This window comes from Enoplosus armatus, chromosome 14, assembly GCF_043641665.1.
Source record: "Enoplosus armatus isolate fEnoArm2 chromosome 14, fEnoArm2.hap1, whole genome shotgun sequence".
NCBI classification, from domain to species: domain Eukaryota; kingdom Metazoa; phylum Chordata; class Actinopteri; order Centrarchiformes; family Enoplosidae; genus Enoplosus; species Enoplosus armatus.
The window spans coordinates 21,243,553-21,270,570 of NC_092193.1; the positions used below are offsets into that span (position 1 = coordinate 21,243,553).

At 44.3% G+C, this 27,018-nt stretch overlaps 1 protein-coding gene across 1 annotated transcript in view; it reads left to right on the plus strand.

Moving 5' to 3' along the window:
- The window catches only part of brinp2 (bone morphogenetic protein/retinoic acid inducible neural-specific 2), a 101,515-nt gene that overhangs the window by 48,239 nt on the left and 26,258 nt on the right, over positions 1-27,018 (plus strand). The window contains exon 5 of the mRNA XM_070919086.1: positions 13,860-14,096. Within this exon, the coding sequence (XP_070775187.1) occupies positions 13,860-14,096 (237 nt within the window). The remainder of the gene's footprint in view (positions 1-13,859; positions 14,097-27,018) is intronic.

A 27,018-nucleotide genomic window follows, 5' to 3' on the forward strand; every position in this document is an offset into this window, starting at 1 on the left:
TGCCACTTAAGAACAGATCTATTCGCACAAGTGGTTCTTGCATGTTCAATGTGAGCAATTAAAGGGTGAACATAGTGGAGCATTTAGCAGCTAAAAAAACGCCAGGTGTTTCCCTCAGGGATTGGCGGAGACCAAACTAGAGATAAAAAGCGAACAATATCGGACGTACATTTGTCAGGTGGCTAGAAACACGATTCCAAATGAATGCTGATGTTGCTCTGGGACTGCTGGATCTGAAAATAGGTAACTGATCGCTAACATGTCAACTTTATAAGGTGATAATTTATTAATGTTGTGTTTACAGCTTGCTCTGCTGCCCCCAAGTGGCCAAAAAATAAACGAATACTGCTTTAAAGTTGGGAGAAACATTCTTAGTTATAAACTAACAGTCAAAACCTCAGCAAATCAGGACAGTGTGGGTGTGGTTTAATGAGACTTACGATACAAAAATATAGCAAAACAACCGACAACCCTCATCAGATTCTCATTTTTCCGTTTGTAGGTTCTGATTGGTGCCATCATCATCATTTTCCAGCACAGCCCACCCACTATAAACCAGTGAGAGGAGCACAGAAAAAGCACAAACACAGGCATCTCTCACGTTAAATAACCCTTGTGGTGGAAAATTGGCAATAAATAGTGCATTCATGTAGGGGGCCCATCAAGTACATTAAGCTGCTTAAGAAAATGAATTTTTAAGGGCCTCCAAAGTTTCACCCTGAGTTAGAATCAATATTGGTATTTAGTACAGGAAAATGAGCTTAGACATCCCATTTGTCCGGTCCAATCTAGAGAAGTTTAATTTGTGGGTACATTAAGAAATTGCTTGTAGGTTACTGAATCTTTGCTGAAACTGAATTTCTTAAAGGCACTCCCGCATATTGTCTTTTAAGACAAAGCGTGTCAATAGTGGAGCGTCCCTCTCTCCGGATGATAGTGATTATCAGACAGTAGAGTCAGAAAGAGGCCTCTGCTGTGGACCTGAAGTTTTCCTTCCATTTCTATCTGCATAGGAATGCACAATCTGTAGGCAAAGGGACAAGATTTTTGGTATCGAAAGCATTCTGGTTTCCATTCGTGGTCCGTTTATAGTTCGAGTGACCAGTCACGTTTGAGCGGGCTTTGGTTGCATGCAGGTAAACTGTCCGTGTGGAGAGCACAAGAGGCAGAACGCATTGGCCGAAATGCAATCTCGGAAGCCGTCAGCTATCATCTGACCACAATTTACATTTTTATCAGACTCAGAAGCCTAGAGATTAGCTTTTTTTTTAAAAAATCTATCTGCATTCAAATCGTTGTGAAACGGTGGGTTCCAAGATTGCTAATCACACTGTAAGCAATGGCCGGCGCAGGGAATATCATCCGGATATCCGATGTCTACTCCGGAAGCCCCCGAAACATTGGCTGTTACCCCCAGAGGCTAAATCATACGATAGCCAATGGACTCCGAGATTGCTAATGGTGTTGTTGTATGTGGATTTGGAGAAAGTGCAACCACAGCAATGTCCAATTGAATTCCCAACCAATTAGTCTGACTAACTGGAGTTTCAAAAGCCTGAAAGAAGTCTGTCTGAACGAATGATTACCTATAGGAGAAACCGCGATATTCTGAACCAGGTATCTCTGTGGGAAGATATTTTTAAATGTTTGCCTCCATCAGTACCTCCGTCCCAGTAATTCTTACATTTCTCCAATTCCTACATGTAAATCTCTTCGTTGTAATAGGATGAACCACTCTAACTACACAGCCTCTTTGTGTTTGAGCCTCTGCGCCGCTGAAAAATCATAAAAAGGAGTAAAAAAAAAAAAAAAAGAAGCAGTATCACCGACATAAAAGTGTTACATCATTTTGTGGTGATATGATAGAAAGCGGTACATTCTCCAGGCAAGTAGAAAATATCTCTTTGTATTTTCTATTCCCCGAATGCTTCAGCGCTCCATTGTTCTTACGCTTTCTGATCTCTGACTCTGATTGCATGCCTCTGTGTGTGTTGTGTATCTTTAGGCTTTGCCTGGCTGTTAGTGTGTGTGTGTGTGTGTGTGTGTGCATATGTGCTTTAGTGAAATGAAGACCACTGCGTTGGTGCCAACAGTGGCTACCCTTCTCTCATCATTAATAGCTGTCAAAAACAGCCTGACTTTACCCCTCACGCTTTGAAGCGGAGCTACAAAATAATTAGTATTATTTTTGAATCTTTTTTTGAATGGGTTTTTGCCTTTAATATTAAACCTCTTTGGTTATTAGTTGTGCAGCTATATCGTGTATATGAATGTGTGTGAGTGTGTGTAGTGTAGTTGAGTATCAGTGCATCAACGACACATCAACAGCAAGTCTGGCGTGGGGCTAGACAGGGACACAGAATACAGAAACCAGTGCATCAATGGGGTCAAGCAGCATTTCGTTCAGATCAGTGCCTGAAATGGGCCAGTACTCATCGGCATACTGAGTACCAGCACTTCTGACTTTTGCCAACATGAGTACCCTTATTTCTTTCTCTGGTGAGTCTAGGTACGGACCTCTAGACCACAGGTCACCAACAGGCGGGCCGCGGTTCGAGTCCGGACCCAGACGCCGTCCTATACGGACCCGGACCTGTACTCAATAAATTATTAAGGGATTTTAAATTTTGACGGGGCGCTCCTATTTTAACCGACACAGCTTTCCTAGTCTGCACGGCGCTGGTTTAGCGGCTCAGGAAACTCACAGACCAGTTGCATACGAGTTACGCCAGCCCACGTGACGCCGCTCAGCCAATCAAATCTGTACACTCCAGACAATAAACATTGCGACTCTGAATACAGACAGACGAGAGAGGTGAGAGGCGAGTGACAGATACAGGGAGAGAAGACACATTATTTATTGTGAAATTGGTTGAGACTGTTAAGATGTGAAACAGTTAACAAAGAAAAAAGAGAAACTCAAGCTGCTGCTACACTTTATTTAGTTTTTCTAAAATTAAGCACTTGAATTTTAAGATGCAATTTTTCAAAAGCTATTTTATTTATTTTCTCTATTTTATTTTGAAATGCAGCCCTTCTTTTAGTTAATGAGAGACGACCATTATACACATCTACAGTATTATATATCTGTAAGAGTTCAATGTTAAGTGACAGTAAATATGGTCAAAATGTTTTTGAATTGTACTTTATTTGATTTGACAGTCAGGTGTTGATCACATGCAGACGTTGATACAACTGCTAGGCTACTTCAATATATAATCACACTAAATCTCAACGCAAGTCAGACGTTATGATGTTCCGGGCCTTTGCTTGAGGACATTTTCTCTAACTGGACATCTTCGAATTTTAGTTGAATACCCCTGCTCCAGACGTTCCACGAAGACCCGCCCTGCTCTGCCTCTGATTGGCTAGTGTTGCCTTCGTCGGTTTGGTTGGTTAGGTTTAGGCATGAGGAGGGAGACGTAACTGTGTAAACACATAGCTAGCTTAACGCTGAGAAAACAGCGTTTTTTTAGCATCTTTCGAGGGTTCCCCTCTGAATGTTGCTGCTGCTGCAACTGCGCTGTTAGTAGCTACCTGCAGTGCAAATGACTCGCGGCTGTCGGTACTAGTTGCGCCACCAACACCGAGTCTCAGTACATGTGACTGCTGGACGAGGGACCTAGTTGACTATTTCTGCAGGCCGAATGATTGGCTCGTGTTAAAAGATAACAAGCTTGGACACTGGATTTGGACTGCAGAAGCCATCTAAGGCTTGAAAGAGAAGGGTTTTTTTTTAGATCAGTGTCTAGTTTCTTTTGCTTGTGACAGGGCATCAGTAATGCTGGGGAAGAGAGTGGGCGTTGCTAGCCAGCTGTGCAGTAAATTCCTGGGCATTTTTGTGTGGCACTGCTTGAACTAGCAGTAGGTGATGTCAAGAAAGACATTTCTGGCCTCAATTATTTTCATTTCTTGTCTGATAAACTCTACTCTCTGTACCGTGCTTCCCCCAGGAATCAGAGCAGTGTGCACAAGAAGTTGATTATAAATATATAAAGGGCTTGATGATGTCTCACATCTGCAGCATTTGTCTCAGGGACTGATTTATGATGCGCTCGCAGAGCTTAGACCTCCCTCTGCAACTCCAAAAAAGAGAGATGACACTGCCAGAAGCAGACGGCCTGCAAACTCGGGTTTTTGAGTCCGTGATTGCCATTCCTGGCAACCATGTGACTACAGCTCGTGCAGGTGCAGAAGGTGAAGTGTCACCCTGCTTGTGAACAATGGACTTGGACAAATACATGCAGGTCAGTTCATGAGACACCGGATGACTTGCACAACCTCTTCCCATGTCAGCATCAGAGAAAATGACACGATGTTACATCACATGACTATTACAAAAACCTAACGCATGTGTCATGTCCTAGAACCCGGCAGTTGACCTAAAGAGGACTTAGATATACAGTACGGGGATGCTGAGGTGCTACACTTGTGCAAAGTGCTCAAAGTGGAGAGAAGAGAGAACGTTCGCGGGTTTCGTGAATACTAGGACATCAAGGCGTCCTATACACCTGCGGCGTTAGAGCCTAAAGCTTGTCAGGACTATTGCTTACTAGTTTCCACTAGTGTGAGTGTGAGAGTGCATTCAGCACCACAAATGACATCCCTACTGCAAAAAGGGATGCACTTGGGGCTGACGGACCACCGCTGGGACAGTTCAATCCAGATACGTATGTGAGGTCGTGGCTGTTGAAGGGAAGTGGAAGCGCTGAAGAGAGGGCCTATCGATGTCCAGCTTGTGACACTGCTGTTCCCAAGACCCAAGTTTGACTGTAAGAAAGTTACAATATAATAACTAAAATGTAGACAATATTGTGGAAAAATGTTGCCAGAATACATCCGGACTGGCAAAAAAATGTAAAAAGATCAATTAATCTCTTAATCTCACATTCACAGTGAAACCACCATCGCATTAACTTCAGTGTCTAATTCTTGAGGGCATGACCATTGGTTTCAAGTTCATACTGGAGACTGAGGCATCAGATGTACTTTCATTTCACGACTGTGGTGGCCATTTACGGACATTTGTTTACGGTGGAATGTAAAATGAAACTTTGCAAGTTCAAAGAGATTTTTCCAGTTCTCATCTTCCAAAAAATACAAAGAATACAAAAGCCAGATTCAGCAGCTGTCAGCACCTTCCCTGCACAGAGCGCTTGTTTTTATCTCCTCACTTCCACAAGTCCATATTGGGTTAGTTGCACAAGAAGACACGGATATTCAGTTTCAGAAAAATAAGAAATGACTGGATTTACAGGAGAAAAACTGCCAGGCAGCAAAAAAATAAATAAAACTGTGTAAATTCTGCATAAACGCACCTGGGGATGTGCACCCCCACTCCTAGTTGCTGTGTCCCTTTTTTTCCCCATATAGCCTATTTATTGTTGGACTATTTAAAGTGAAGAACATGGAACATTTTCTGTGCCATTAACAAGGGGATTAAGAGAGAGTCGAATGGGGATTGATTATGGGTATATTCCAGGAAATGTGATGGCGAGAAAAGCCAAGGAGTAAGACTCGGTGCAAAATCTCAATGTGACTTCTTGCTTAATTGCCCCCGTGTGGTTCCTGTAATGAGAGACAAGGAGGAAAGAAAGAAGGAAAGGGGTTTTGGGAGAGAAAGGGTTGTGAATATGAAACCTATGTGTAGAAAGCACAGGACATTGCATCAGGCAAGGCGTCACCTTTGTTTTTGAGCCCAAGTTATAATAACTTTTTTTATTATTATAACCGCCAAAACTATGAAAGTAAGACCCTAAGTTGTAAACTGGAATTATCCTTTAAAGCTCAACATATACAATACATTCCGCTTAAACCGCACATTTACCACTTTATACTTGCATCTTCTCAATCATCAGGGCAGGCTGTTGACTGATCTTCACCAGTCAGTTATTGTAAAATGTAAAAAAAAAAAAAAAAATTCCCTTCACCTCCACACCCTTACTTTCTGCATTGCTCCAGATAGGACACAGTACTTCCTGCATTGCCACTGAGGGTTGGCATTGGACGTAAATTGTGAGTCACGTAATTGTCCAATATGGATGTAATTCCTAGGGATACTGGGCTGATAAAAAGACCACCTACAGATATCAAGCTAAAACAATAAGCTTTGGTACACTTGTGGCTAGGAAGAACAAACCCACTTTGCAAGTCCACCAGACCTTGGCCTCCATCCTGTACTGGCAGGTACACAACTGCCACTTTAGTCCTCCTCTGAGACCTCTCCGAGTGCTTTCAGGGTCTCCAGCACACAGAACTGATGCCAACGAGTAGAGGTAGTTAGTTTATTTGCAGCCAGGATTCTACCCTCAAAGGACTTTAGCAACAACCACTACCATTTAATAACTTGGCTATACCCTTGCTCCCCATTCCCTCCCTATTCTATTTCTGCCTTCTCCTGGAAAGCCCCAAGCACTTTCATGGTACCAGCTATATAGTAAGAATCCTTGAACATGTCCACTACCTCATAAGCACCCTCTCACATTTGCCCCTATCCATTCTTAATCCCTTCGCACAGACTTGCTCAAGGTTTCACATAGTCCTAGTACATAATTTATAATGTACTTATTATAATCATAATGTCCTCAGTGTATGTTCTCTTTGACCCCAAATCAAACTGTTGCTTGAATACCAAGCTTCTGCATGTCGATTAAAGGTTCCATAGAAAAAGGGAAAGAATGATTCTTCTCATTTGATTTTTGCCTTGACCATAACACATGCCCCTGAATACAAAAACCTATGCCAGACAATGAAACCCTCTCCAACCTCAAGGACTCACGAAATTAAGCAAATACAGTACGTGTGGCACGTCATGGTCAGTTTCATTTTCAACAAAAAGCAAACCTTCCCCTTCTATTCTGTCCCACTCTGTTCAGGATCCCGGTGACGGAAATATGGCTCTATAATAGATGTCCCTGGAACAAAATATAGGCTTGCTCCCAAAGTAGTTTCTCAGTGCATTAGCAAGAAAAGGTTTTATAATGCAAGCACAAAAACGAATCTTTTTAGTCAGAAATGACACCATTGCCGACAGCTGCTCAGTGGCCTTCTCAGAGGGACTCCAGGAAAACCTCTAACAGATCCTCCCCCACAGCACCCCAAACACGCTTTTAGAACTCAGTTGGAATTCCATCAATAGCGGGAGCAGGGCCCAGGGACAAATGCTGTACGACACTTGTGAGCTCCTGCAGGGTGAGAGGTCTGTCAAGTGCCTCCCTCTGCTCGGGCCTAACTCTGGGCAGTCATTGAAACAAATTCTCAGCACACCACCTGTCACTGTATAACATGGTATATAAAACGTTTGCCAAATTCCTTATCGGTGCCTTCTCTTACATCACAGCCCTATATGGCAGTCTCAACTGTAAAGTTTGTTTATAGAGAGTGCCAGATGAATCTTCATGCTTTGAAAATGTGCTCGCGACTATGGTGGCATTTTGCCCTTTTAACTTAAAAGCCTATAGGATCTAATTTGCTCACCTCCAAGCAGGCCTTATCTATTCCCGACCTTACTGCCGTGCATTTCGTATGCATCCACCATGTAGCTGAATCTTTGTGAAAGAACACAATAGCCATCGGCAGAGAGCACAAAACAACACCAGGAACCCAGCTGAAGAGAATGTGCAGTTCATTCTTTGCGACAAGTCTGCAGAAAATCCGAGTGACAGTCAGATGGAGATGTCACAAGAAAGAAAGATAAAGATAAGCATAAACAGATACGGAGAGAGTGTGTCATACAGCAACGTCTGTGCCAGCCCATGTACTGTACTGTATATTGAAGCTGGGTCGCTGCCAAGGCCTGAGGCTCTGAGAGCGGGAGCACAGTCCAAGGGTACCAACGCCGTCTCCTCTACAGCCAAGAGTGCATTCTACTGTAGTGGACCAGTGCACTCACTGAAGTAAAGGCTTAGTGAGAACATGCACATACTTGGACACACACTGACAACAGAGGGGTGGTGATCATGGGGGAGGCTTAAGAGCTTCAAATTGCCCAAAATGGAAAGTGCGGTCTCTGCAGGAGTTTGAGAGATAGAAAGTGAGGGAACCATTGGTCTGCTATTTCTGGTCTACTGGGGTGGTCTAAATCTGCGGCTGGAATGGAAGCAAAGTCTTATGGGTAATGACCCTAAAAGCCCCCATCAGAAGGAGACACCCACAGGTTTTATCTGAAATTCATGGTGGGGACTGGCAACAGATGCCTGAAAATAAAAAAAACAACTGATGATTTCAGCCAAAGACGCAAATTATGAGGGTCAAGTGAAGACAGGACAGATGAAGCAAAGTCATTCCAAAGCCTTTCATCCATAATCTCCAACACCTTTTTGTATCACCAGAAGGCAAATTGGGCTCATTTACTTCGTGAAATGTTTGAGGCTTCTATATCTGTATGTAATTCAACTTTGTATGCGCCACAGCGGCTACTTCCGTTTTAGTCATTTTGCAAATTTGTGCGTTTTTTTCTGTCATCAATATCTACTGCCATTTCCGATACTTGGAGTTCCCCACGTGCCACATAGTTGCCGTCAGTGTGTTCCCGCCAATCCCAGTCACCTCATCCCCCACCCACCAGCGCAACTGCCAGCCTTAGTTCCTATTTCTTACCTGCCTGTTCCTGACCACAGCCTGTCCCCGGACTCTGCTTTGAACTCTTACCAAGTAAACCATCGATTGTGTTCAACTGCTCTGCCTCTTCAGTCCACGTCCATGTGTTCAGATCCGTTACAGCGTGGATTGATGATTGATTCATCGAGTGATTAAATGGTTGTCTAAATACTCCCTCCACAGAGAAGTATGTAATTAATAAAGGTGACACCAATGTTAGATTAATTAAAATTAAACTTAAAATTGGCTATAAATCAAACTGGGTTACAGCGGAAGGTAGCGACCTGGAGGCGTAATAATGAGGAACATTTTCTGTTCCCTTTCTTAATCACCATGCCTTTCTATGTGCAGCATTTCTTGTGATATTCAAAATGGAGGCACTGGCTTAACTTTGCCGACCGCTGTGATTGTCATGCCATGTTAACTTCTTACAGCCATTGTGGTCATGAGCCTTCAAGCTGCGACGGTCTAGGTCTCATTGGAAATGGTGTTCGTTAAAAGCCGCTAAAAAAAACAGATAAGTTAAATAAACAAGGATATTAGATCCTTATGTGGACAAAGGAGAGCCACACGACATACTGTTGAGAAAGGCTCTGTGCCAGGGATGGACTTTTAGTTATTCGCGTTGCCAGTTCAGACCCAAGAGTGTGACGAGACGAAACCGTTTTAGAGCGCTGCGGGGAAAAGTTGCCTATGTTTTGAAGTCATCTGGGAAATGAATTGGAAATGAAATGGCTCCGTACCGGATGGCTCCATTATGCAATATTTGGGCTGAAGAAAAAAAATGTCACTAAATCAATTAGAAAACACATAGCGGTCAAACAAGAACGCGTGGCTGTTTTCCAAGTTGTTGTAAAGTTGATTTATACTGTAGGAGACTTTCAACAAAGTGATGTGCTCACTTGATTGCTTGGGTGGTGAAAAGGCTTTCATTTGAGCTTCCATTCAAATGTTCAAGGATTGTGACTCCGTTTCAGCTAATCCCCCTTTCAGAGTTCATGTGTACGTGACAATTCAGTCACGAAAGGCCTCTTTTAACCTAAATAAGCCTGCCATGTCATTCCCACCTCATCGACATTCACACAGGTTTAATTGCATCGGTCTGGTGGCTTGTGCGGCCTCAAATGAGCTGGAATGCCATATGGGGGTTAATAGTCGTCCTCCAGCGCGTCGCGTGACATATTGAAGTGGAGCGTTTTTTTTTTTTTATTCATTTTGGATCAGCAGGTGTGAGTTGCGTGATGAACGAGGTTTTGCTGAATACCAATGTGCCGCCGCAATAACGGCGCGTGTCAAAGGTGAAAAGCAGCGGGGTGAGAGGAGGAATTACCAACGAGTGTTTCACTCCGCCTGACAGCCATGTTGAATACTCTGTCCTCGTTTTTTCACACTCCACTATTGTTGTGTTCCTCATAAAAATCTGTCAAGTCGTGTCAAGTCTGTGTCGACACACAGAACAGACGTTCTCTTCCTTAATTCTCTGACATAACCACACAATTAGAAGAAGAGCTAGAATGCCGTTCCGAAACATTCAAAAAAGGAAGAAGATAAGCTGAACGATATTCGGTTTATTGTAAAACCACGCATTATATATACATACCAAATTATACAAAATATGCACACGTAGAGAATGTTAATGTCAGTGTGTTATAGTGTTATAGAGGTATTCTACCACCATGGGGGTGGCAGCAGTGGCAGATCATTATTGAGAAATAGTTGTTTGATAAAACATGAACAGTGTTTAGACCATAATGCAAGTTCACTTATATTGACATAAATGGGGGGGGGTCTGATGTTTTTGTCCTCTGGAGGCCCTCAAACCAACGTCACATTAATGAGCGTTCCTCAGTGACCTCAAGTCTGACTGTATCGACCTATTTCCTGTTTTGTCTCTTAGCTTCCAGTTGTTATCGCTGGCTATAGTAAATACTGGTAAAAATGTCCTGATCGGTTCGCACAGCCTCCTGTGAATTCTCACCGCCACTTGCACCAGAAATTGAGAACAATGATCTTCACGGCAAAGTCACGTTCAAGCGTTAACTCGCTCGCAAGCAGATAAATAATAAAATAGAGTCAGAGAACTTCCTCGTTGTTGAAGTTCAATGTCGATGCATTTGCTGTTGGACCGTACAGACGGCCAGACGCAACACTTTAATATAGTTTCCCTTTCGGGTGAATGCCACTTCAACGAATGCAAACTGGTCCGTGCTGGACCGCTTACGCACTGTAGATGTGATCGAGATTGCAATGATTTATGTTTTTAATATAAATTAACCGTGTTAGATCAACTTGGGAAAAGTTGTGATTAAAAAAAAAACAAAACTAAGGAGGAGAAAAAGAACAGATTTATTGAACTTTAAATGCATTTAAACTGAGGTTCTAAAGGTTCAAAAACAGAACGATCTGACTCTTAATACCAAGGCTTATTTGGAAACTACTTTTGCTGCTACAGCTACTGCTGCTGTAGCAAAAAAAAAAGAGGTAAGTCCTTACGAACCTGGAGCAGTCAACAGGAAAGTGATCACATCTACTTTTCAAATGTGGGTGACTGTAACTGAAAGAAAGAAAGATCAACAAACAGCGAGGTGGAATAGAGAAAGTAAGATAGTGATTGGTGATGGGAAGAGTGTTATTTAGCTGTCTCCGAAAGTGAAGCAACCCCTGCCAGATTTGCATCTAGTACACACACACACGCTAAAACCTCAAAGCACCTGCCAAAGCATGGAAGAGGAGATATGTGACTAATTCCATCTCCATCCAAGCCATTGAAAGAGTAAATACCAAAGAAGAGGCATGCATATTCATAGCAGGGCACAGCGGGATTGACTTGGCTGTTGAAAATCATCCAGAGTGAGCAACACAGCAAATTGATGATTATCAGACAGACAGACGGACAGACGTGGACCAACCGACGGATTCAGAGAAGCGGTCTTCTGAAAGCCGCCCGCTGGTCTCTAAGGGACGCCCGATGCACTTTTAAGATCACGCACCGGCTTTTGATTTGGCTTAATAGACTGGCTGCCATGATTAGCACACCACTGTATTTTCAATACAATCGAATCATGAAAGCAGTGGAATTGAGACTGAGCCGTCACCCCGCTGTTAAAGGACACGAAGGCTGACGGTGTTTCCCACAGCTTGAGCATTTATTCACGCGTTTGACTCCGTGGCTTGGGTCCTCGATTAGCACATTCGAAAAAAAATACACACTTTAACAAAAAAAGTTAATGAATCTGTGCAGTTGCATTGGCTCATGGGCGCCATCTTTCAGTAGGTCAATGCCTCCAGTAGCTGTGAACACTTTGCCAGTAGGCCAAGGGAGCCAGCATGAACAATACCAGGACCTTGAAACTGAAGGAGCTAAATGGAATTTAGCCGCCATTAATCTTATTATTTAAAGATGGCTGACGCATCTCCACTTCCTCCCACTGTGCACAAATGAAGCCGCCGCCGCCAGAGCCATGTCCCATCCGGGGGGGGGATGAGATGTTTTGGCTTCACTTTCAGGGCGTTGTCGTGTCTTTACATACAGTCTGTGGTTTACAGTGCATACCGTATATATGCTGTTTGTTTCTCAAATCTTTTTATTTTTCTCTAAAAGAGAAAAAAGAGGCAAAAAAGTTCAGTGCTTCGTTGGCATTACACCTGGGAAAAATACTCCCGAGTACATTTATTGGAAGGAAAAGACAAAGCCTAAATTTGCTATTTTGAAAAAATATAAGCGAATATTTGCCTCGCTTTATTCGCTGTTATTCATCGATGTTTGCGACAGCCAACATACTAACAGAAGCCAGCTGTAGCTGTTGGCTAGCTGGCGTTGTACACAGCACAATATCTGTGTGAACTCGACCCCCCCAGTTCTTTCTTCTATTTTCTTGCAGTGTCTTCAGTGTTTCTCTTTCATTTCTGTCAACATCCATCATAAATAAATAAATAAATAAATGATCTCACTTACATAGCGCTTTTCAACCTTCACGGTTCCCAAAGCGCTTTACAGCTAAGTCTCATTCACCCATTCACTCACACATTCACACACCAATGGCGACCGAGCTGCCATGCAAGGTGCTGGTCTCCATCGGGAGCAACTTAGGGTTCAGTGTCTTGCTCAAGGACACTTCGACATGACGGGGGCAGCCGGGGATCGAACCCCCAACCCGCTCTAACCAGCTTCACCTCCCGTGCGACAGTGCTAACCACTGCGCCACCATGCCGCCCATCATCTACATAACCAGTACTTTAGGTATGCTCTAAGAAAAAGCAGTAATAGACAAAGGTCAATGGCATCTCTGCATACTGTAAACTAAAGAAAAGAAGCTCTGTGGATGACTGAAATGATAGGGAAACAACCTGTACATGGCAGGCTGGAACAGCGGGTTGTTTATGGTGACTGCAGACTAGGTCTCTTCTACTGATAGCTCCCCAAACTACTACAATATGCCCCCGGGCAGGCTTCTAAAGTTACCGTAAATGCACCTACAGTGCCTGCTGCCAGAGCTGCCACGGAAAATGATACGAGCTGACTGCTCCGGAGAAAACAACCTATTTTCTTGCCCTTGTGATAACACCACCGCGCGCATGCATAGTCGAGTCGAGTCTCTTCGCCAATCAGCCAATCAGAACAGAGAGCCACTTCAACTGTGGCTAAGTGACCGTTCTTTTCAGGCAACGGACACAGCCGGCTGACGAGCTGCGGCCTTTGCACATGCCGTTTTCTGCCGGCCTCAGCCATGATAAGACATGAATGTCAGTGCCTCTGTGCGATGTTAAACGACGGCACGTAGGCTGTACCGCTGATGAGCACTTTAATAGCTCGTATTCTGACGCACAGAATATATATTGGGGCTTGAATCACAGGCGTCAGTTGAGTGTCATACACCGAAGCAGTTGCAATTGTAGAAAGGTGCCCTTTAAAACAAGATTTCCCGTCCGGCAGCAGCGATTCCAAACCGCACTGTGTGCAGCGCTGCAAACACCCCGACGCGTTGAAAATGAATGTTTATAATCCTGTAAGAAATGGTATGGTGAGCACAAATGTTCTGCTAAAAATCTCCTTTCGCAATGTTCTTTTTATGTGTGTCGTTTTTGAAGTACAAAAGCTAAGAATGCAGCCCCACATTCTCAACATTTTCCACACTCAGCCGGACAAAAATAACACGCGAAAGCATGTGGAGCCCAGCTTGTAAAAGAACACTTTCTAATGAAGATGAAGAAGCACCTTACCATGTGTTTCTCTCTTTTTTTTTTTTTTTTTTGTTGCCCAGGCTTGCAAGATGTCCTGCCAGAGTTCCTGCGTGGGCGTTTTGTGGAGGCAGCCCTCAGCTATGTGGCATGCAACTCGGAGGGCGAGCTGCTCTGCCGCAACAACGACTGCTGGTGCCGATGCTCTCCCCGCTTCCCAGAATGCAACTGTCCCTTCGCTGACATCAAGGTCATGGAGGAGAACCTGGAGAAGAGCAAAGAGGCCTGGAGCGGCTTCAACCAGGAGTTCGTGGAATCAGGTACGGGCTGGAATGGATAATGTGAAACGCGTCGGGCTGGAAAGTGTTGAGTGAGGCTTTAAGCTTTAAGGCCTGGAGTAACATCATCATTACTGTGGGCAAGATAAACCTGATAATATTTTGGACTTTAAGGTATAATGTGTACATAGACAACAGAAGGTAAAAGTTATATTAAAGCCACTTTGTAAAGCCTTGTATCATTTGGTCCCGGTCCACATTGTTCATTACTGCATTATTTGCCCTTTTCAGGGGAAAATCCAGGGAATTCTGTCCTCTAGATCCCTCAAAACATTGCAAAAATTCTATGATTACGTTGCAACACACACACACACACACTCTCTCTCTCTCGCCCCCTTTGTTACGTCCCACCCTACGGGACCGACAAAAACCCCACCACGGACATAGTCAACCACAGCGAGACACCTTTTAAGAACAACCAAAGCCGTGGGATTTATTACATAAATAAATACAAAACGACCAAGACAATCAAAAGCCTGGTTGTCCCCACGTTGCCAGAAGCCTCTCTCCACGTCTGATGCTGGTTAGGATCTTTTAAGCACATTGCCCGGGCCAGGTGCAGCGCCTCACCGGGGCGATCAGGATGTAGCACACCTGGGCGGGGCAAGAGACGGCAGGCAAACAGCACGCAGGGAAACACGCACAGCCGTGACACCTGGCATTAAAAGAAATAAGTCGGCTGTCAGCAGTGTGAAATTGTAATTTGCAAAGACACGGAGAAATGAAGTGCCTTTTTGAAACTGAATGACAAAAAAATAGACGCTTCGGGCCGTACAAGTGAAACGCAAGCTGCTGCCTGCCCGTATAGTAATTAAAGCAAGAGTTATATATGCGACTGCGGTTCTGTGAATTCCGGATGAGCCTCAACAATGCTGGAAATGCTGAATGCACAAAGTCGGGAGGACAGAAAGACGGAAGGTGGATCAACGATCCGGGTTTGAATGCAGTTTTTCCTTTTGAATATGCGAAGGGTTATGTTCCAGCTAAAACGGGACGTTATGTTGCTCTTGTGAAATTATTCTGGTATAAATGTAGTTTGTAGAAAAACAAGACGTTCCCAGTTAAAGCATGTGGTGCCTTTAAGCCACACCTACCACTGGACGGCGCAGCGGTGCGGCATTTTCAGAATCGACCACGTAGTGGCTTTGAGGAAGAGTTCAAGTGTTTTTGTTTGAATGAGTTATTCTGTGAACATATTTAGCAAAAACCACCAAAAGACGGGAAGTTGCTTTATGAAGTGGGTTATGAGGAGCAAACGTAAAATATTTGGACCAGTAAGAGTGAAATCCAGCAGTAATCCAAACAAGAGCTTGAAAGAACCTCAGCTGTTTATCAGATCAAATGAGCTGATCCAGAGGTCCAAAACCTCTTAAAGACCAGAAGTATAAAATATATTTCTATTATATCGTCCTTTTGAAATCCTCACAGCTGGGGGGGGGGGGTTATACGACTTAAAGTTGTAAGCTTTTCAGCCCCTTCAAATGGATCATTTCACTGAAATTTGAATCAATGCGTGAATAACTTGTTGTCACGCGGCGCCAGGCCCAGACGATAAAATACCCTTATTATAACACGACCGCTTTGGCTCGGTGTCGAGGCGGGCTGGGGATGAGACAGGAGCTCTCTGGACAGCCGGACAGGGGCCGCGTTGCATAAGATTTCTCAGTTCCAGTTCCAGATGTAGCAGCTGCAGGTGGGATGTTGATGATTCATAGCGCCAAGCTGGGTGCAGTTTATTCTCAATAGCACTGCGGCGTACGTGGCGTGTGCCTGTGAAGTGTTGTGTTATAAACTGCGTTTATGCCGACAAGTCCGGTCTTCAGCGACGTGTGAAGACCCACCTGGATTACAGCTCAGCTGCTGCTTATGTTTTTTTCCCCCATAAAGACACATTATATATGAAAGCCTGATATGTGAGCGTCCAATAACTTCAGCGCGCTATACATGACATGTTTTATGTTGCTGTCTGAGGGGGCATTTAGTGTTGAACGGAGGAAGCACAGAACAGCGCTTTTATCTACATCTTCGAGTGACTTTTTTTTCGCGTTGAGGGACATTGTCGTATGAGTCCATTAGCCAGCTGTTTACCCTTTATTTTTTACTGGGATGCTTTGTCCATTTTAGTTTCGCCATGTAGCACTGGCTGAACAATGGCTTACATTAGCTAACATTAGCCACCATGAGCTATAGGTCATACCGGACCAAGTGAGGCTGTAGGAGCGAAACTCCTGTGCGCGCTGAGCTGGGCACGCGGCCGCCGCTTATGAACTGGCGCTTTCATTTGCAAGAGGAGTATCGTGCTGTTCCTTCAGTCACCCGGCGTTAGGACGTTCAGACTGTAATACAAATGGAATCCCGGCACCAAATAGTCACTTCCGACGTCGGCAACCAAAAGGCATAGCAGAAGCAGTTAAAGGTACCCGCTGCTGATCGAGTGGAGCAGATGGCGTCTGTCTCGGAAACCCCAGCTGCTGCTTCGCTTCTTTCCCTCGTGTCACAGTTCTAACAATAAAGAGTTGCGAGCTTCCCGTTTTCTTCCTACTTGTGTGACGTTCAAAGCTCCGATGGGTGGCGTCTGCTTCTTTGCATTTCCTCTGACCTGTTTGTTGTGGTCACCTCCCTTCTTGTTCTTTTTATGTTTTACGGTGGCTGGCAAACAATGAGGTGACGTGCCCCCCCCCACCCCCCCACCCCCATTGTTGGCACATCTGGGGAGTGGTTGGACCCAACCGCTTCAGGACAATAGGCTGCAGCGGTACCAAAATGGAAGTCAGTGTGGGTGCGGACCATTATTTACCTTATTCAGAAACCTTTGGCTTTTTACGGAGAAGAATGTACTTTAAAAGTGACATAGACTGTTTAAGACAACAACACTGTCCACTTTGTTGTCCACCCATTTGCTGTCTGTCAGCACTGTTGGATCCGCCATAATAATATAGTCGCCGAAACACAAGTTGCAGTGGTGGTGAGATATACTCGCAGAAGAAGGATGAGAGAGAATAACAAGTTGAAGTTATTTCATTATTAATGGTGGAAGCTATAATTTAAGAATAAGTCATTTGAATTTATGCAGTGTGGAGGCCTGTTCTCCCTCACGAAATTAAAGGAGATAACTTCAATGATTTCCACTGAGCTAAGCTGGTTTATGAAATGTGGTAATCAAAAGAAAAGTTAAATGACGATCCAATACCGCCTCGACTCATTCACTCTCTTAAAAGACACAAAACTTGTGATTCACGTAATTACTCAGTGGAGCTCGTCTGTTTTCAGCTTGCTTTTGTCAAAACTGTGTGCGACGGTGTTTTGTTTTTTTCTCGAGGCGGCGGGGAAGCTGCGTCTGGCGGAGGCCCCCCCCGTCAGGCGTGCAGCGCCTCACTCCTGCTAAAGGTCGATTTCCACCGAGCCAGGCCGCTTTACCAACAGCCCTTCATCACAGAGAGTGAGACGCAGGTGTGTGATGTAATGGCGGCAACGGTGCAGAACAATTCGAGCGTCGCATCCCAAATTGGCTGAAGCTTCTTTTCTTGTTTTTTTTGTTGCTGCGGCGTCTCAACACATCGCCAGCTCACTTCTTAATGACTTGGAAGGTGCACGCAGGATTTAATTGGGGACAGGTTTCTGGCAGCTCCTCTTAAACTTTGGGGGGGGGGGGGGGGGTGTTGCGTGTGAGTGACATTACAGAGGTAAATAGAATTTCTGTGCATTCACTTAGCCGCATTTTGACAGCGCCTGGCTTTGCAAAGTTGCTTTTTTTTCTCCCTTTTTTTTTTTTTTTTTTTGCTGCTGCATATTAAATCTTTACAAAGATGCACTGACAGAGTATTGAAAAGAGAGGAGGAAGACGTGTAATTGCGAGGCTTTTCTTGTTCCGCTGACGTTATGGGTTTTGTCAGCAGCTTAACTTTGTGCTGTTTGTCATAAAAAATGAGGCCTTTAGTACTTTCAGAGGCTTGTGTGTTTGAGTAACGAGCTAAAAATATCATGAAAGGCTGCTCGCTTCGTCTCACACACACACACACACACACACAAGGACAGACAGGCGTAGACTGTACACCCACAGGCATGTATCCAGGGGATCATCAAACTTTTATCTAATTTTAAGGAACACACACATTCGCCACTTACACATTCACACACCTAACCAGGCTCGCACAAGGCAAGTGGAGATGAAAAATGAATGCAGAGAGATGAGAGGAGGGTAATCTACATGGCAAATATTGTTTGACTTTCAGAGCTCCCCTCTCTGTCTTACTATCTCTTTCACACACACCCACACACACACACACACACACACACACACACTCACTCACAGCGGCTTTGGCTTCTGGGGGTGCCTAAGAAGTTGGGCTGAATCTCATCTGCTGGGATGGGCTGATAAATGTATTGTGGCGAGGGGGGAAAACAACTGCGAGGATTGTGTGTGTGTGTGTGTGTGTGTGTGTGTCCCTGTGCGTCAGAGAGACAGAAGGAGGACAGGGGAGAGACTAAATCATTCTGTGTGTCTGTGTGTTAGAGGAACGAGGAGAATAATACCCCCAAACCTCGGCCACTCACCATTTCCTCAACTGAAGACCCAAAGCTAACTTGATAGCTAGCCACTCACACACACACACACACACACAGACACACACCCACATGCACACAAATCGCAAGAGCTCTCTGCTGGAAGGTTCTTCTCTTCTTTTCCTCATGGATAGATCTCATGTACGGTTTGGGAGGCAAGATGTCCTGTGAGGGTGTGAATAAGTTGCGTCTGGAACATCACACCTTTGGTTTTGTGAAATTGGAAAACACAGACAGCTTCAAGGCTTAGCACTAGATCCCCTAATACCTGGTGTGTGTGTGTAGAAAATTGCAGTGCCACATTCCTAATGCAGAGTGCCGCAATTTATTTTTCCTCTGTCACGGACTTAAAAGTTCTTTGCGAGTGTCTCGCCTTCTCAGCTCAGGTACAGTGATCTAACCTTCCTTTAGCGATGAGGAGTTTCCGTATACTGTTTAACACACTGAATGTTCTCAACATTGCACACTCAAGTCTCAAACGTGCGCTCTCCCCACAAACTCGAGAGCACTCCAGTATAAAATAGTGCTCCAAAAGACTCTCAGTTTTAAAGAGGATGAGGCTGGTATTTTTCTATATTTTTCTTACCATCAGCAAATGCCATGAAAAGACCAAATGCAGCAATCTGTTAGTCTCTTTCAGTGTTCTGACTTCCAAGCCCATTCACTTCTAACGTGACAAAGCATTTTTAGAAAAGGGTCATAATAAGTTTCTGTCAAATGTCACTCAAACAGAAGTAAACTGTACATTTGTTGGGGACTATTTTCAGCTGCGGATTAGTACACACTTGCTGCTCTAGTATTTCAAGCATCAGGATAGTGTATGTTGGATTGACCCCATACAAACTACAGTGACCATGTTCATCGTAATGAAGCAACCAAAACCACAAGATAAATGTAACGACACGGAGGACAAAGGCGAACTGGCACAGAAGGAGGGGGAGCACGCAGGCTAAATACACTCAGGTGAGAAACTAGCGAGGGACAGGTGAAAGTGATCAGGGGCGGGGGCGGGTAATCAGGCTGGCAGGAAGTGAAGTGTTGAGAGGAGAGGTAAGTAACTACAAAATAAAACAGGGAAACGTGCAACACACAACATGGGACGGGACAACAAAAAAAGACAATACAAGACAAACAAAGAGGACGAGACGTTACAATAAACCAGCGAGTCATAGGGTGAATCACATTCATTTCAAATAAACACAAAATGATGGTGAATTAATGTACATTTCAGTCAGCAGTACAGAGCGGCCCATTGCTCTGCCAGAGAGGCATCACTATGACCGGTGTGCAACGTTCCAGTGATCTGTGCTAAGTCCTCATCCCTAAGTGTGGCTTTAGAAGTTAATTAACCAACCCGAGCCATCGCAGGTCGAAGTGCCAGATTTAAGAGCCAAGTGTATAATGTAATTCTGACAGGGGGTTAGAATTATCCTATCACTAGCATGTTCCACCCAACAGCCAAACCATTAAGCTGGATCTTTGGGATATTACTTCAACTGATGGGAGCAACGTGAGTCCTCCGCCACCATGCATGTTGCGGACGGTGTAACTAACTAATGAGGTCACTCGCGCGTGAAACAGAAGGCGGGGCTTCTCTGTAATTGAGACTCCCTGGTTCCAAGGGTGGAGCGGAGAGAGCGAGACGTTGTCGAGTTATTTTGAAAAAGAGAGACTTCCTGCTGTGATCAGTTCGTGTCGGTCAAAGGAGGGACCGATGTACGTACCATTAAAGGTAAAGCATTACGCAATTACATCATCAGAACAGCGTTTGATCAATCAGGTGCATCAGATCCTACCTTAGATATTCTACTGTCGGTCAGTTTCAAAAGAAACTGTCTTCCTTCTCAAGTCAGTTCTTTCGATTTCTGTGGTGGCGGCAAGTGAGAATGGCCCATTTCTAATAGACTGTTTTAGATTGTAAACAATCTATTCCAACAATTGATGATTTCATCAGCCTTAAAGTGAAATATTTCAATAACCTTTTGTTGAGGGCCAGTTTCCAAATGTCTAAACTAAGACAGCAAACAAGGTAAACATTACCTGGTGAACATCAGTAGGTTAATGATGTCACTGTGAGCATGTCAGCACGACAGCCACAAGAGCCGCTGCTCTTAGCGGTCCTATTCATTAGCAGACTCATAATGAAACACTTGTCATTTTTGCTCCTTATCGGCAAAGACATGACATGACATTGTCAAGAAGAAATTCATGCAGCCATTTAAGTCATTTCACCAGCTGCGGCATCACAACGCTCAACGCCAGTCACACAGTCGTGTTGATTGGATGTGCTTTGCTTGCTGAACCAACTTCTAATGTCCAGTGAAGAAACAGGTCGGTAATGTGACCATTAGCTCCAGACAGCCGGACCATGAGGCAAATTGCAACATTAGATTAAACACCAACAAAGACTTACATACACAGGCAGTCAAACCCAATCTGGTTGTCTGAAAGAAGGCCGATCAGCATACATAAGCAGGGAAACACGGTTTGCGAGTCGAAGCTCATCAACGAGAATAGAGCGACGCATTGAACTAATAACAGCCCCGCACAATGACACAAGCGCAACAGCATCTGCTGGGAATCATTGAAGAGCAACTTGCTTGTTGAAGTATGTAATGAACGTTACCGCAGGATTCAATATGTTTCCAAGGCACGAAGGCAGAAATTCAGAGGAAAAAGTAGACGTTCAGCAATGCTCTTAAAAATGCAAAATACAATTTTCTTGTTCTTTATTGTCCTATGTACAACAATTACAGTGAAGCCGTTGTTGGCAATTCTTAGTCCTCAGGCTCCCTACAACAACGCTCATACAAATGTTTAAAAAGAAAATATTGTGGTAGACAGGTGTAGAGTAATTGCAAAATGAATAAACAGTAATGTAAACAGGTCGTGCAGTAATATAGTGTTAATAAATGTTAATGTGAACCAGTTGTACAGGTAATGCACATAAATATATATATACTGTGATGGTTAAACAGCTATGCATCCATGTATCAGTGCGGTGTGTCAAAGTGATGAGCTCAAGAGCTCAAGATTTCAACAGTCTTATGGCCTGTGTGAAGAAGTGGTGGCGTGGGACCAGATGCCGCTGTACCGTCTGCCGGAAGCAGCAGGAAAAAAAACGGTTTGTTGGCTGGGGTGACTGGGGTCTATGGTGAGCCTTCTCCCTGCACCGCTGGGTGTAGAGGTCCTCCACAGACGGCAGCCCGTCCTGGTGCCACGCTGTGCAGTTTTCCTCGTGGTGAATTATTGTGTTTGTGCCGGTTGCACAAACTCTAGCCTGTCAGGACATCGAGTCCGCAGTTTTCCTAACTGGAAATGGAGCGGCGCTAGCTTGTTTCTCGCGCAGATGAAGAGATCGGACTTCACTGCTGCTAGTCAGTAACGGCGCTCATTTTAGGAAGGAGAATTATGTTCCCAGCGATGATGGAGTTCGGGTTCCTTCAGTTCCCACAGCTGCTCTCTCAGTTCTACCATCAGCAGCAGCTTCTGGTACTGCCCCCAGGCAGGAGTAATGGTCCTGATGGATAAGGTCGTGGTGGACGGATGGGTCAAGAAACACTGGAGACTGCTGCTCAGTCAAAGTTGGTTTTCTTTTAACCATGACTGTGATCTTTTATTACGTAGTACTTTGTGTCTAAAACCAACCAAAAGTTTAAGCACAGCGGGTGCAGATCAGAAATGCCATCCAGCCGAGAGGGGTGTCAGATCAGGAAATGCTAATATAGGTCCCGTACTCCAGCTTTAACTGCATTGAAAGTAAACAGTTTGATTGCTGCACTAAGTGTTCAATGTCCTTTGCTTGTGACTGACAGCCCTATTTAACCATCATCTCCTTGTTACAACTGGCAGCCATATATCACGGATGAATCCACGAGTCCTGGTCATAAACGTTTAGGTCTCGCCCCCTCAGCACACATCTTCTAATGGTTACTTCACCTCCTCTGTTCTGCATCGCACTGCTCCTCTTTCGCCATGCAGTACGTGTCGTCTAATTGTCTCTCTTCCTCCTGTATGGTAATTAAAAAGCGTCCCTGCAAGCTAACAGGAATCTGTTTGATACTTGGTACCACCTACAAAAAGTCCTGGCACGGATTGCACTCGATTGCTATCAGGACCCCGCTGCTTTGAATCTCGGCCCATTTCCGCCGTTACTTCCGTCATAAAGCATGCTGTCTCAGGGTGTAGATGTAGCGCATGCACTTCCTGGAATTGTCAAAACAACAAAAGGAGCAGGGATTATTTTAGTCCCAGTGATGGATTTTGCCTCGATTTGGCAATACTTCCTCCACACTCTCATTTCATTTCCACCATTTATTTCGCAGGAGGACTGCATTTGGCTCAGACAGTCTTCTTTGCTAGGAGTCCCAAGCCAAATCTTTCTTCTGGCATTTGTTATAGTTGTTGTCAGCACTGTGTCTCGTAGTACTTTTGGAGTGAAAGCAAACATAAGCATGATCTTACACTCTGGATTAAGGGTATCATTACAGTCCAGCGTGATAAATCTTGCTATGACTCTGAAGCACGAGAGCCCTTACATCATGGCGTTGTTTAGAAACCCATTGCAGCAGAAACATATGGGATTTCATAGGCCAGAGATATCAATCCCAGAGAAATGTATTCATCTGGATAAACCATTTAGATGAAACAAAACATCGGGAAGTCTTTTAGTAACAAATGCTACCACTGTCTGCTGCTCCTAAAGAAAAAAAAACCCCACAATTTTGATAGCATTGTTTATCAAAAATCAAAAAGGACAACATACAGTGAGAAATCTGACATCTGAGATCTGATGCATGTTTTACAATCAGATATACTGAAGGGGAGATGCAGAGTAATGGGAGAAAGAAATTCATCAGGGATTTGAGCCACTAAAACAGAAGCTCAGCAGATGAACTGGACAATCTAAATAGGGAGAAAACTGATTTGCGAGGGTTGTAATTCTATTAAAGAACCCAAGAGTGGAATAGTAAACTGACACTTAGGGCCTCGGGATGGGGTCAACTGTATAAATGACTTCTCCCGAATCCAGAAAGGAGAGGAAAACTGCTTCAATCTTCCTGCAGTATCTCAGTGGGAAGCTTTTTTTTCTTTCCGTATTTAAAAGCCAAGCTTGGGCTGCTGGCTTTGAACCAGGTGCCATGCTATTCTAATTATATGACTCTCTCAAAATGAAAACTGGGCATGGATGTATTCTTTTTAAGTATATGTGCAATATGTTTTGTATGTTTGCTGTATGACAGGCATAAGAAGAGAAGATCCAAATGTTCCTCGCCCACCGAAATCTTGACATCTTTGGCTCTCAGGTTCAATATCAGCAGTGAAAGGCTGAGGAGAGAACGGACACCTGGCGTTGGCTTCATGCGCATAATTGCTATTTGCAGGAAGAGTCCCCCGTGCAATCACTCTCAAACAAGTGGCAGCAAAATGTCTGTTGAAAGCTGAACAGATATCATTCTGGCCGAATGCTAAACAGCCATCAGATTTAATGATTAAAGGTGAAGGTAAAGAGGTGGAGGCTTTATTTGTATTGGAATTGACTGCCTTCCAGAATATTGCCAGGTCTGTAAGTAATTTGCATTTGGTCCTTAAATATCTCGCTTTTGCCCAGGCTGTAGTAGAGTAGAGTAAACCTTTAAAAGTTGATCGCTTGTTTACAATGAAAGAAGGTAACCATGAGAATTGGACGATGGCTGGATCGTCTCAGAAGTGTTATGGATATTACTTTGGTACGAATCTTTCAGGATTGCTTGTTTCTTAAGGTCTTTCATGTATCTTTTGTGAACTACACGGCCGTTAATTTAGATCAGATCTAATAGAATCCCTGAGGAAATCTGAGGTGTGGTCAGCAATTTAGAGGTCTGCAACCAGGCTAGAGGCAGAAGGGTGTTCACCACTCAGAGATGGGATTATGGAGTAAATTGTGCACCTTACAATTTACACTGAATGCACATGAACGCTTGGTGCTAATACAGGAACTAGTGTGACCTTTAAGTGTGGGAAGGTAGAGGTAGTGGCTTGGTGTATAGCATGTTTGACTGCCATGCAGGAGCCTCTTTCTCTAACCTTTACATAGCGCTTTAGTTGCCAAACACTAACCATATCATAACCATATTTGCTATGCACAGATATTGCAGAAACCATTGGACATAAAAATTTAAAAAAAAAACGTGTTGCCACAGTAACTAATCTGGGGTTCCATGGAATTGTCCAATATTGATCTTCTGGTCTGGTGACAGGGTTTTGCACATGACAAGCGCTCTGTTTGCAGTAATACTCTGCTTTGCAGAGTGCCTGACAATCGATGATCCACTGAGGAAGTGGAGTGTGAAGGGAGCAAATGTCCAGGCTTCTCGGGTACAATCGCTCCCGCCTCATTGGCAGGTTAGGCGAGTTTTTGTGAATTAGCATTCTTTGAAAGCATGCAGAGGCGGGAGAGGGGCATATTGTAGACACCCCTGAGCACACAATACGTATGCTCACACGTCAGACAGTCACATTTCACATCTCTCTCTAAACGTGGTTCAATCACGGTTGACAAGATATTGTGAACATTATTATTCTAAAAACTTTAGCAATTTTGACAACATACTGGCAGTGGTCAAGCTAACTTCCGGCTGATCAGTTCCCACACATGCGTCAGTACGGACACACTCACATCCTCACATGTATATTTCAAACATTAATTCCCCTCTAATGGATTTCATGAAGGCTTCAGCGAAGGTCGCCCTCACCCCATCATGATGTTATTCAGGTACTGAGTGGTAAAAGATTAGATGTCTTCTATTGCCGGGCTTGAGCGACTGGAGAGTCGCAGAGAGAGATCACAAAGGAATACTGGCTATTACTGACCTAGGGGAAACCCAGATGAGTTAAAAGCTTTTTATATATATATATATATATATATATATATATAAGTGAGAGGATGCATTGAGTGGTAACATCATTTAATTCCCAGAATTGTCTGCCGTTATCAAACAGGCCTCATTATCAAAAAGCAGTCATTTATTTTCGTAAGCACAAATGCAACACCTCAGCCAAACAGTGTGCGAGTTTGTATAATGAGCCGCTTTTGCTTTGAAGTCGATTTAGTGCACGTCAAAGTTGTTAAAGTTGTCTCCTTCCCCCAGCTTGCTGCCACCAACTACTGCCTGGTGCGCTTCGACATGTTGAAGCCAAAAGGCCCGACATCGTTGGCTTAATGAGCGAGGGGGTTCCATCCACTCTTCGACTCCTAACTTAACGTGTGAAGCTCACAGTTATAAATCATGTGACATCATGCGATGCAACTGAAATGCCGACTCCATGTTGGTTTGGGACAATGGTTGCTGTGTTTTCTATATGAACAGCACACAAACACATAGGAATATACTGGTGTCTCATTGGCACATATTGTACACGCTCAGACTTTTATCACTGCACAAAAAGCCAAAATACATTTCCTCTGGTTGCCAGTAGTAACAGGCAAGTTGACATGTTGGGGCCAAAAATGCTGGCCTGCTACACTCTTGTCTTTCCTCTGTATCAAATACTCTGGCGCACACACACACACACACACACACACACACACACACCTACACACCTACACACTCCGCTATTGACAGCCCAGGCAAACAAACGGGCAGATTATTTCTGGAAAAGGCTGACTGCGGCACATGTGCATGTCTTCTTATAGTTATGTGGCCTGCTCGGTGTGCATGGCATTAGCTGGTCCTTTGTTGGGGGGGGGGGGGGGGGGGGGGCAGTTTCGCGGTGATGACGAAGCAGTACCACGCTCGACCTCAGTATTCCTGACTCTTGAGGGATGCGTCCAGTGTGGATTTCAGTGTAACAATTACATTGTGAGTCTTCCTGTAGACCCTTGATGAGGCCTGGATGACAGGACCTAGACCTGTAGACAGGAGAGCAACGAGGGCAAACACTGTCAGCAGTCCCACCCATTCCACATACCCTTATGTGAAGTGATACATCTGCAGACATAGAAGACCGTCGTTTGACGAGACACACAAGATGTCGTTCTTGTTGATTGCCCCCTCGAAGGCTGATTCTGGTGTATTACATCTTCCTTCGCATTCCCCTGTGAGCCGTCACCCATATCTATGTTATACTCACTGGGCTAATTGCTGGGGTTAATTACCGGGAATGCAGCAACGTTGCTAAAAGGAAGTCCGACAGGGCAGAGAGCACGAGTGATCAGGTGATCAGTTTCAAACAAACCTCCAGATGAGACAGATTATTTAGAAGAGAACCGTTCAGTTAGACTTCGACCTACTGGACTGCGGTTGTGTGTAATGAAGGATTATTAACAACCTTTCTGCTGCTCATGTGTTATGTGATGTCC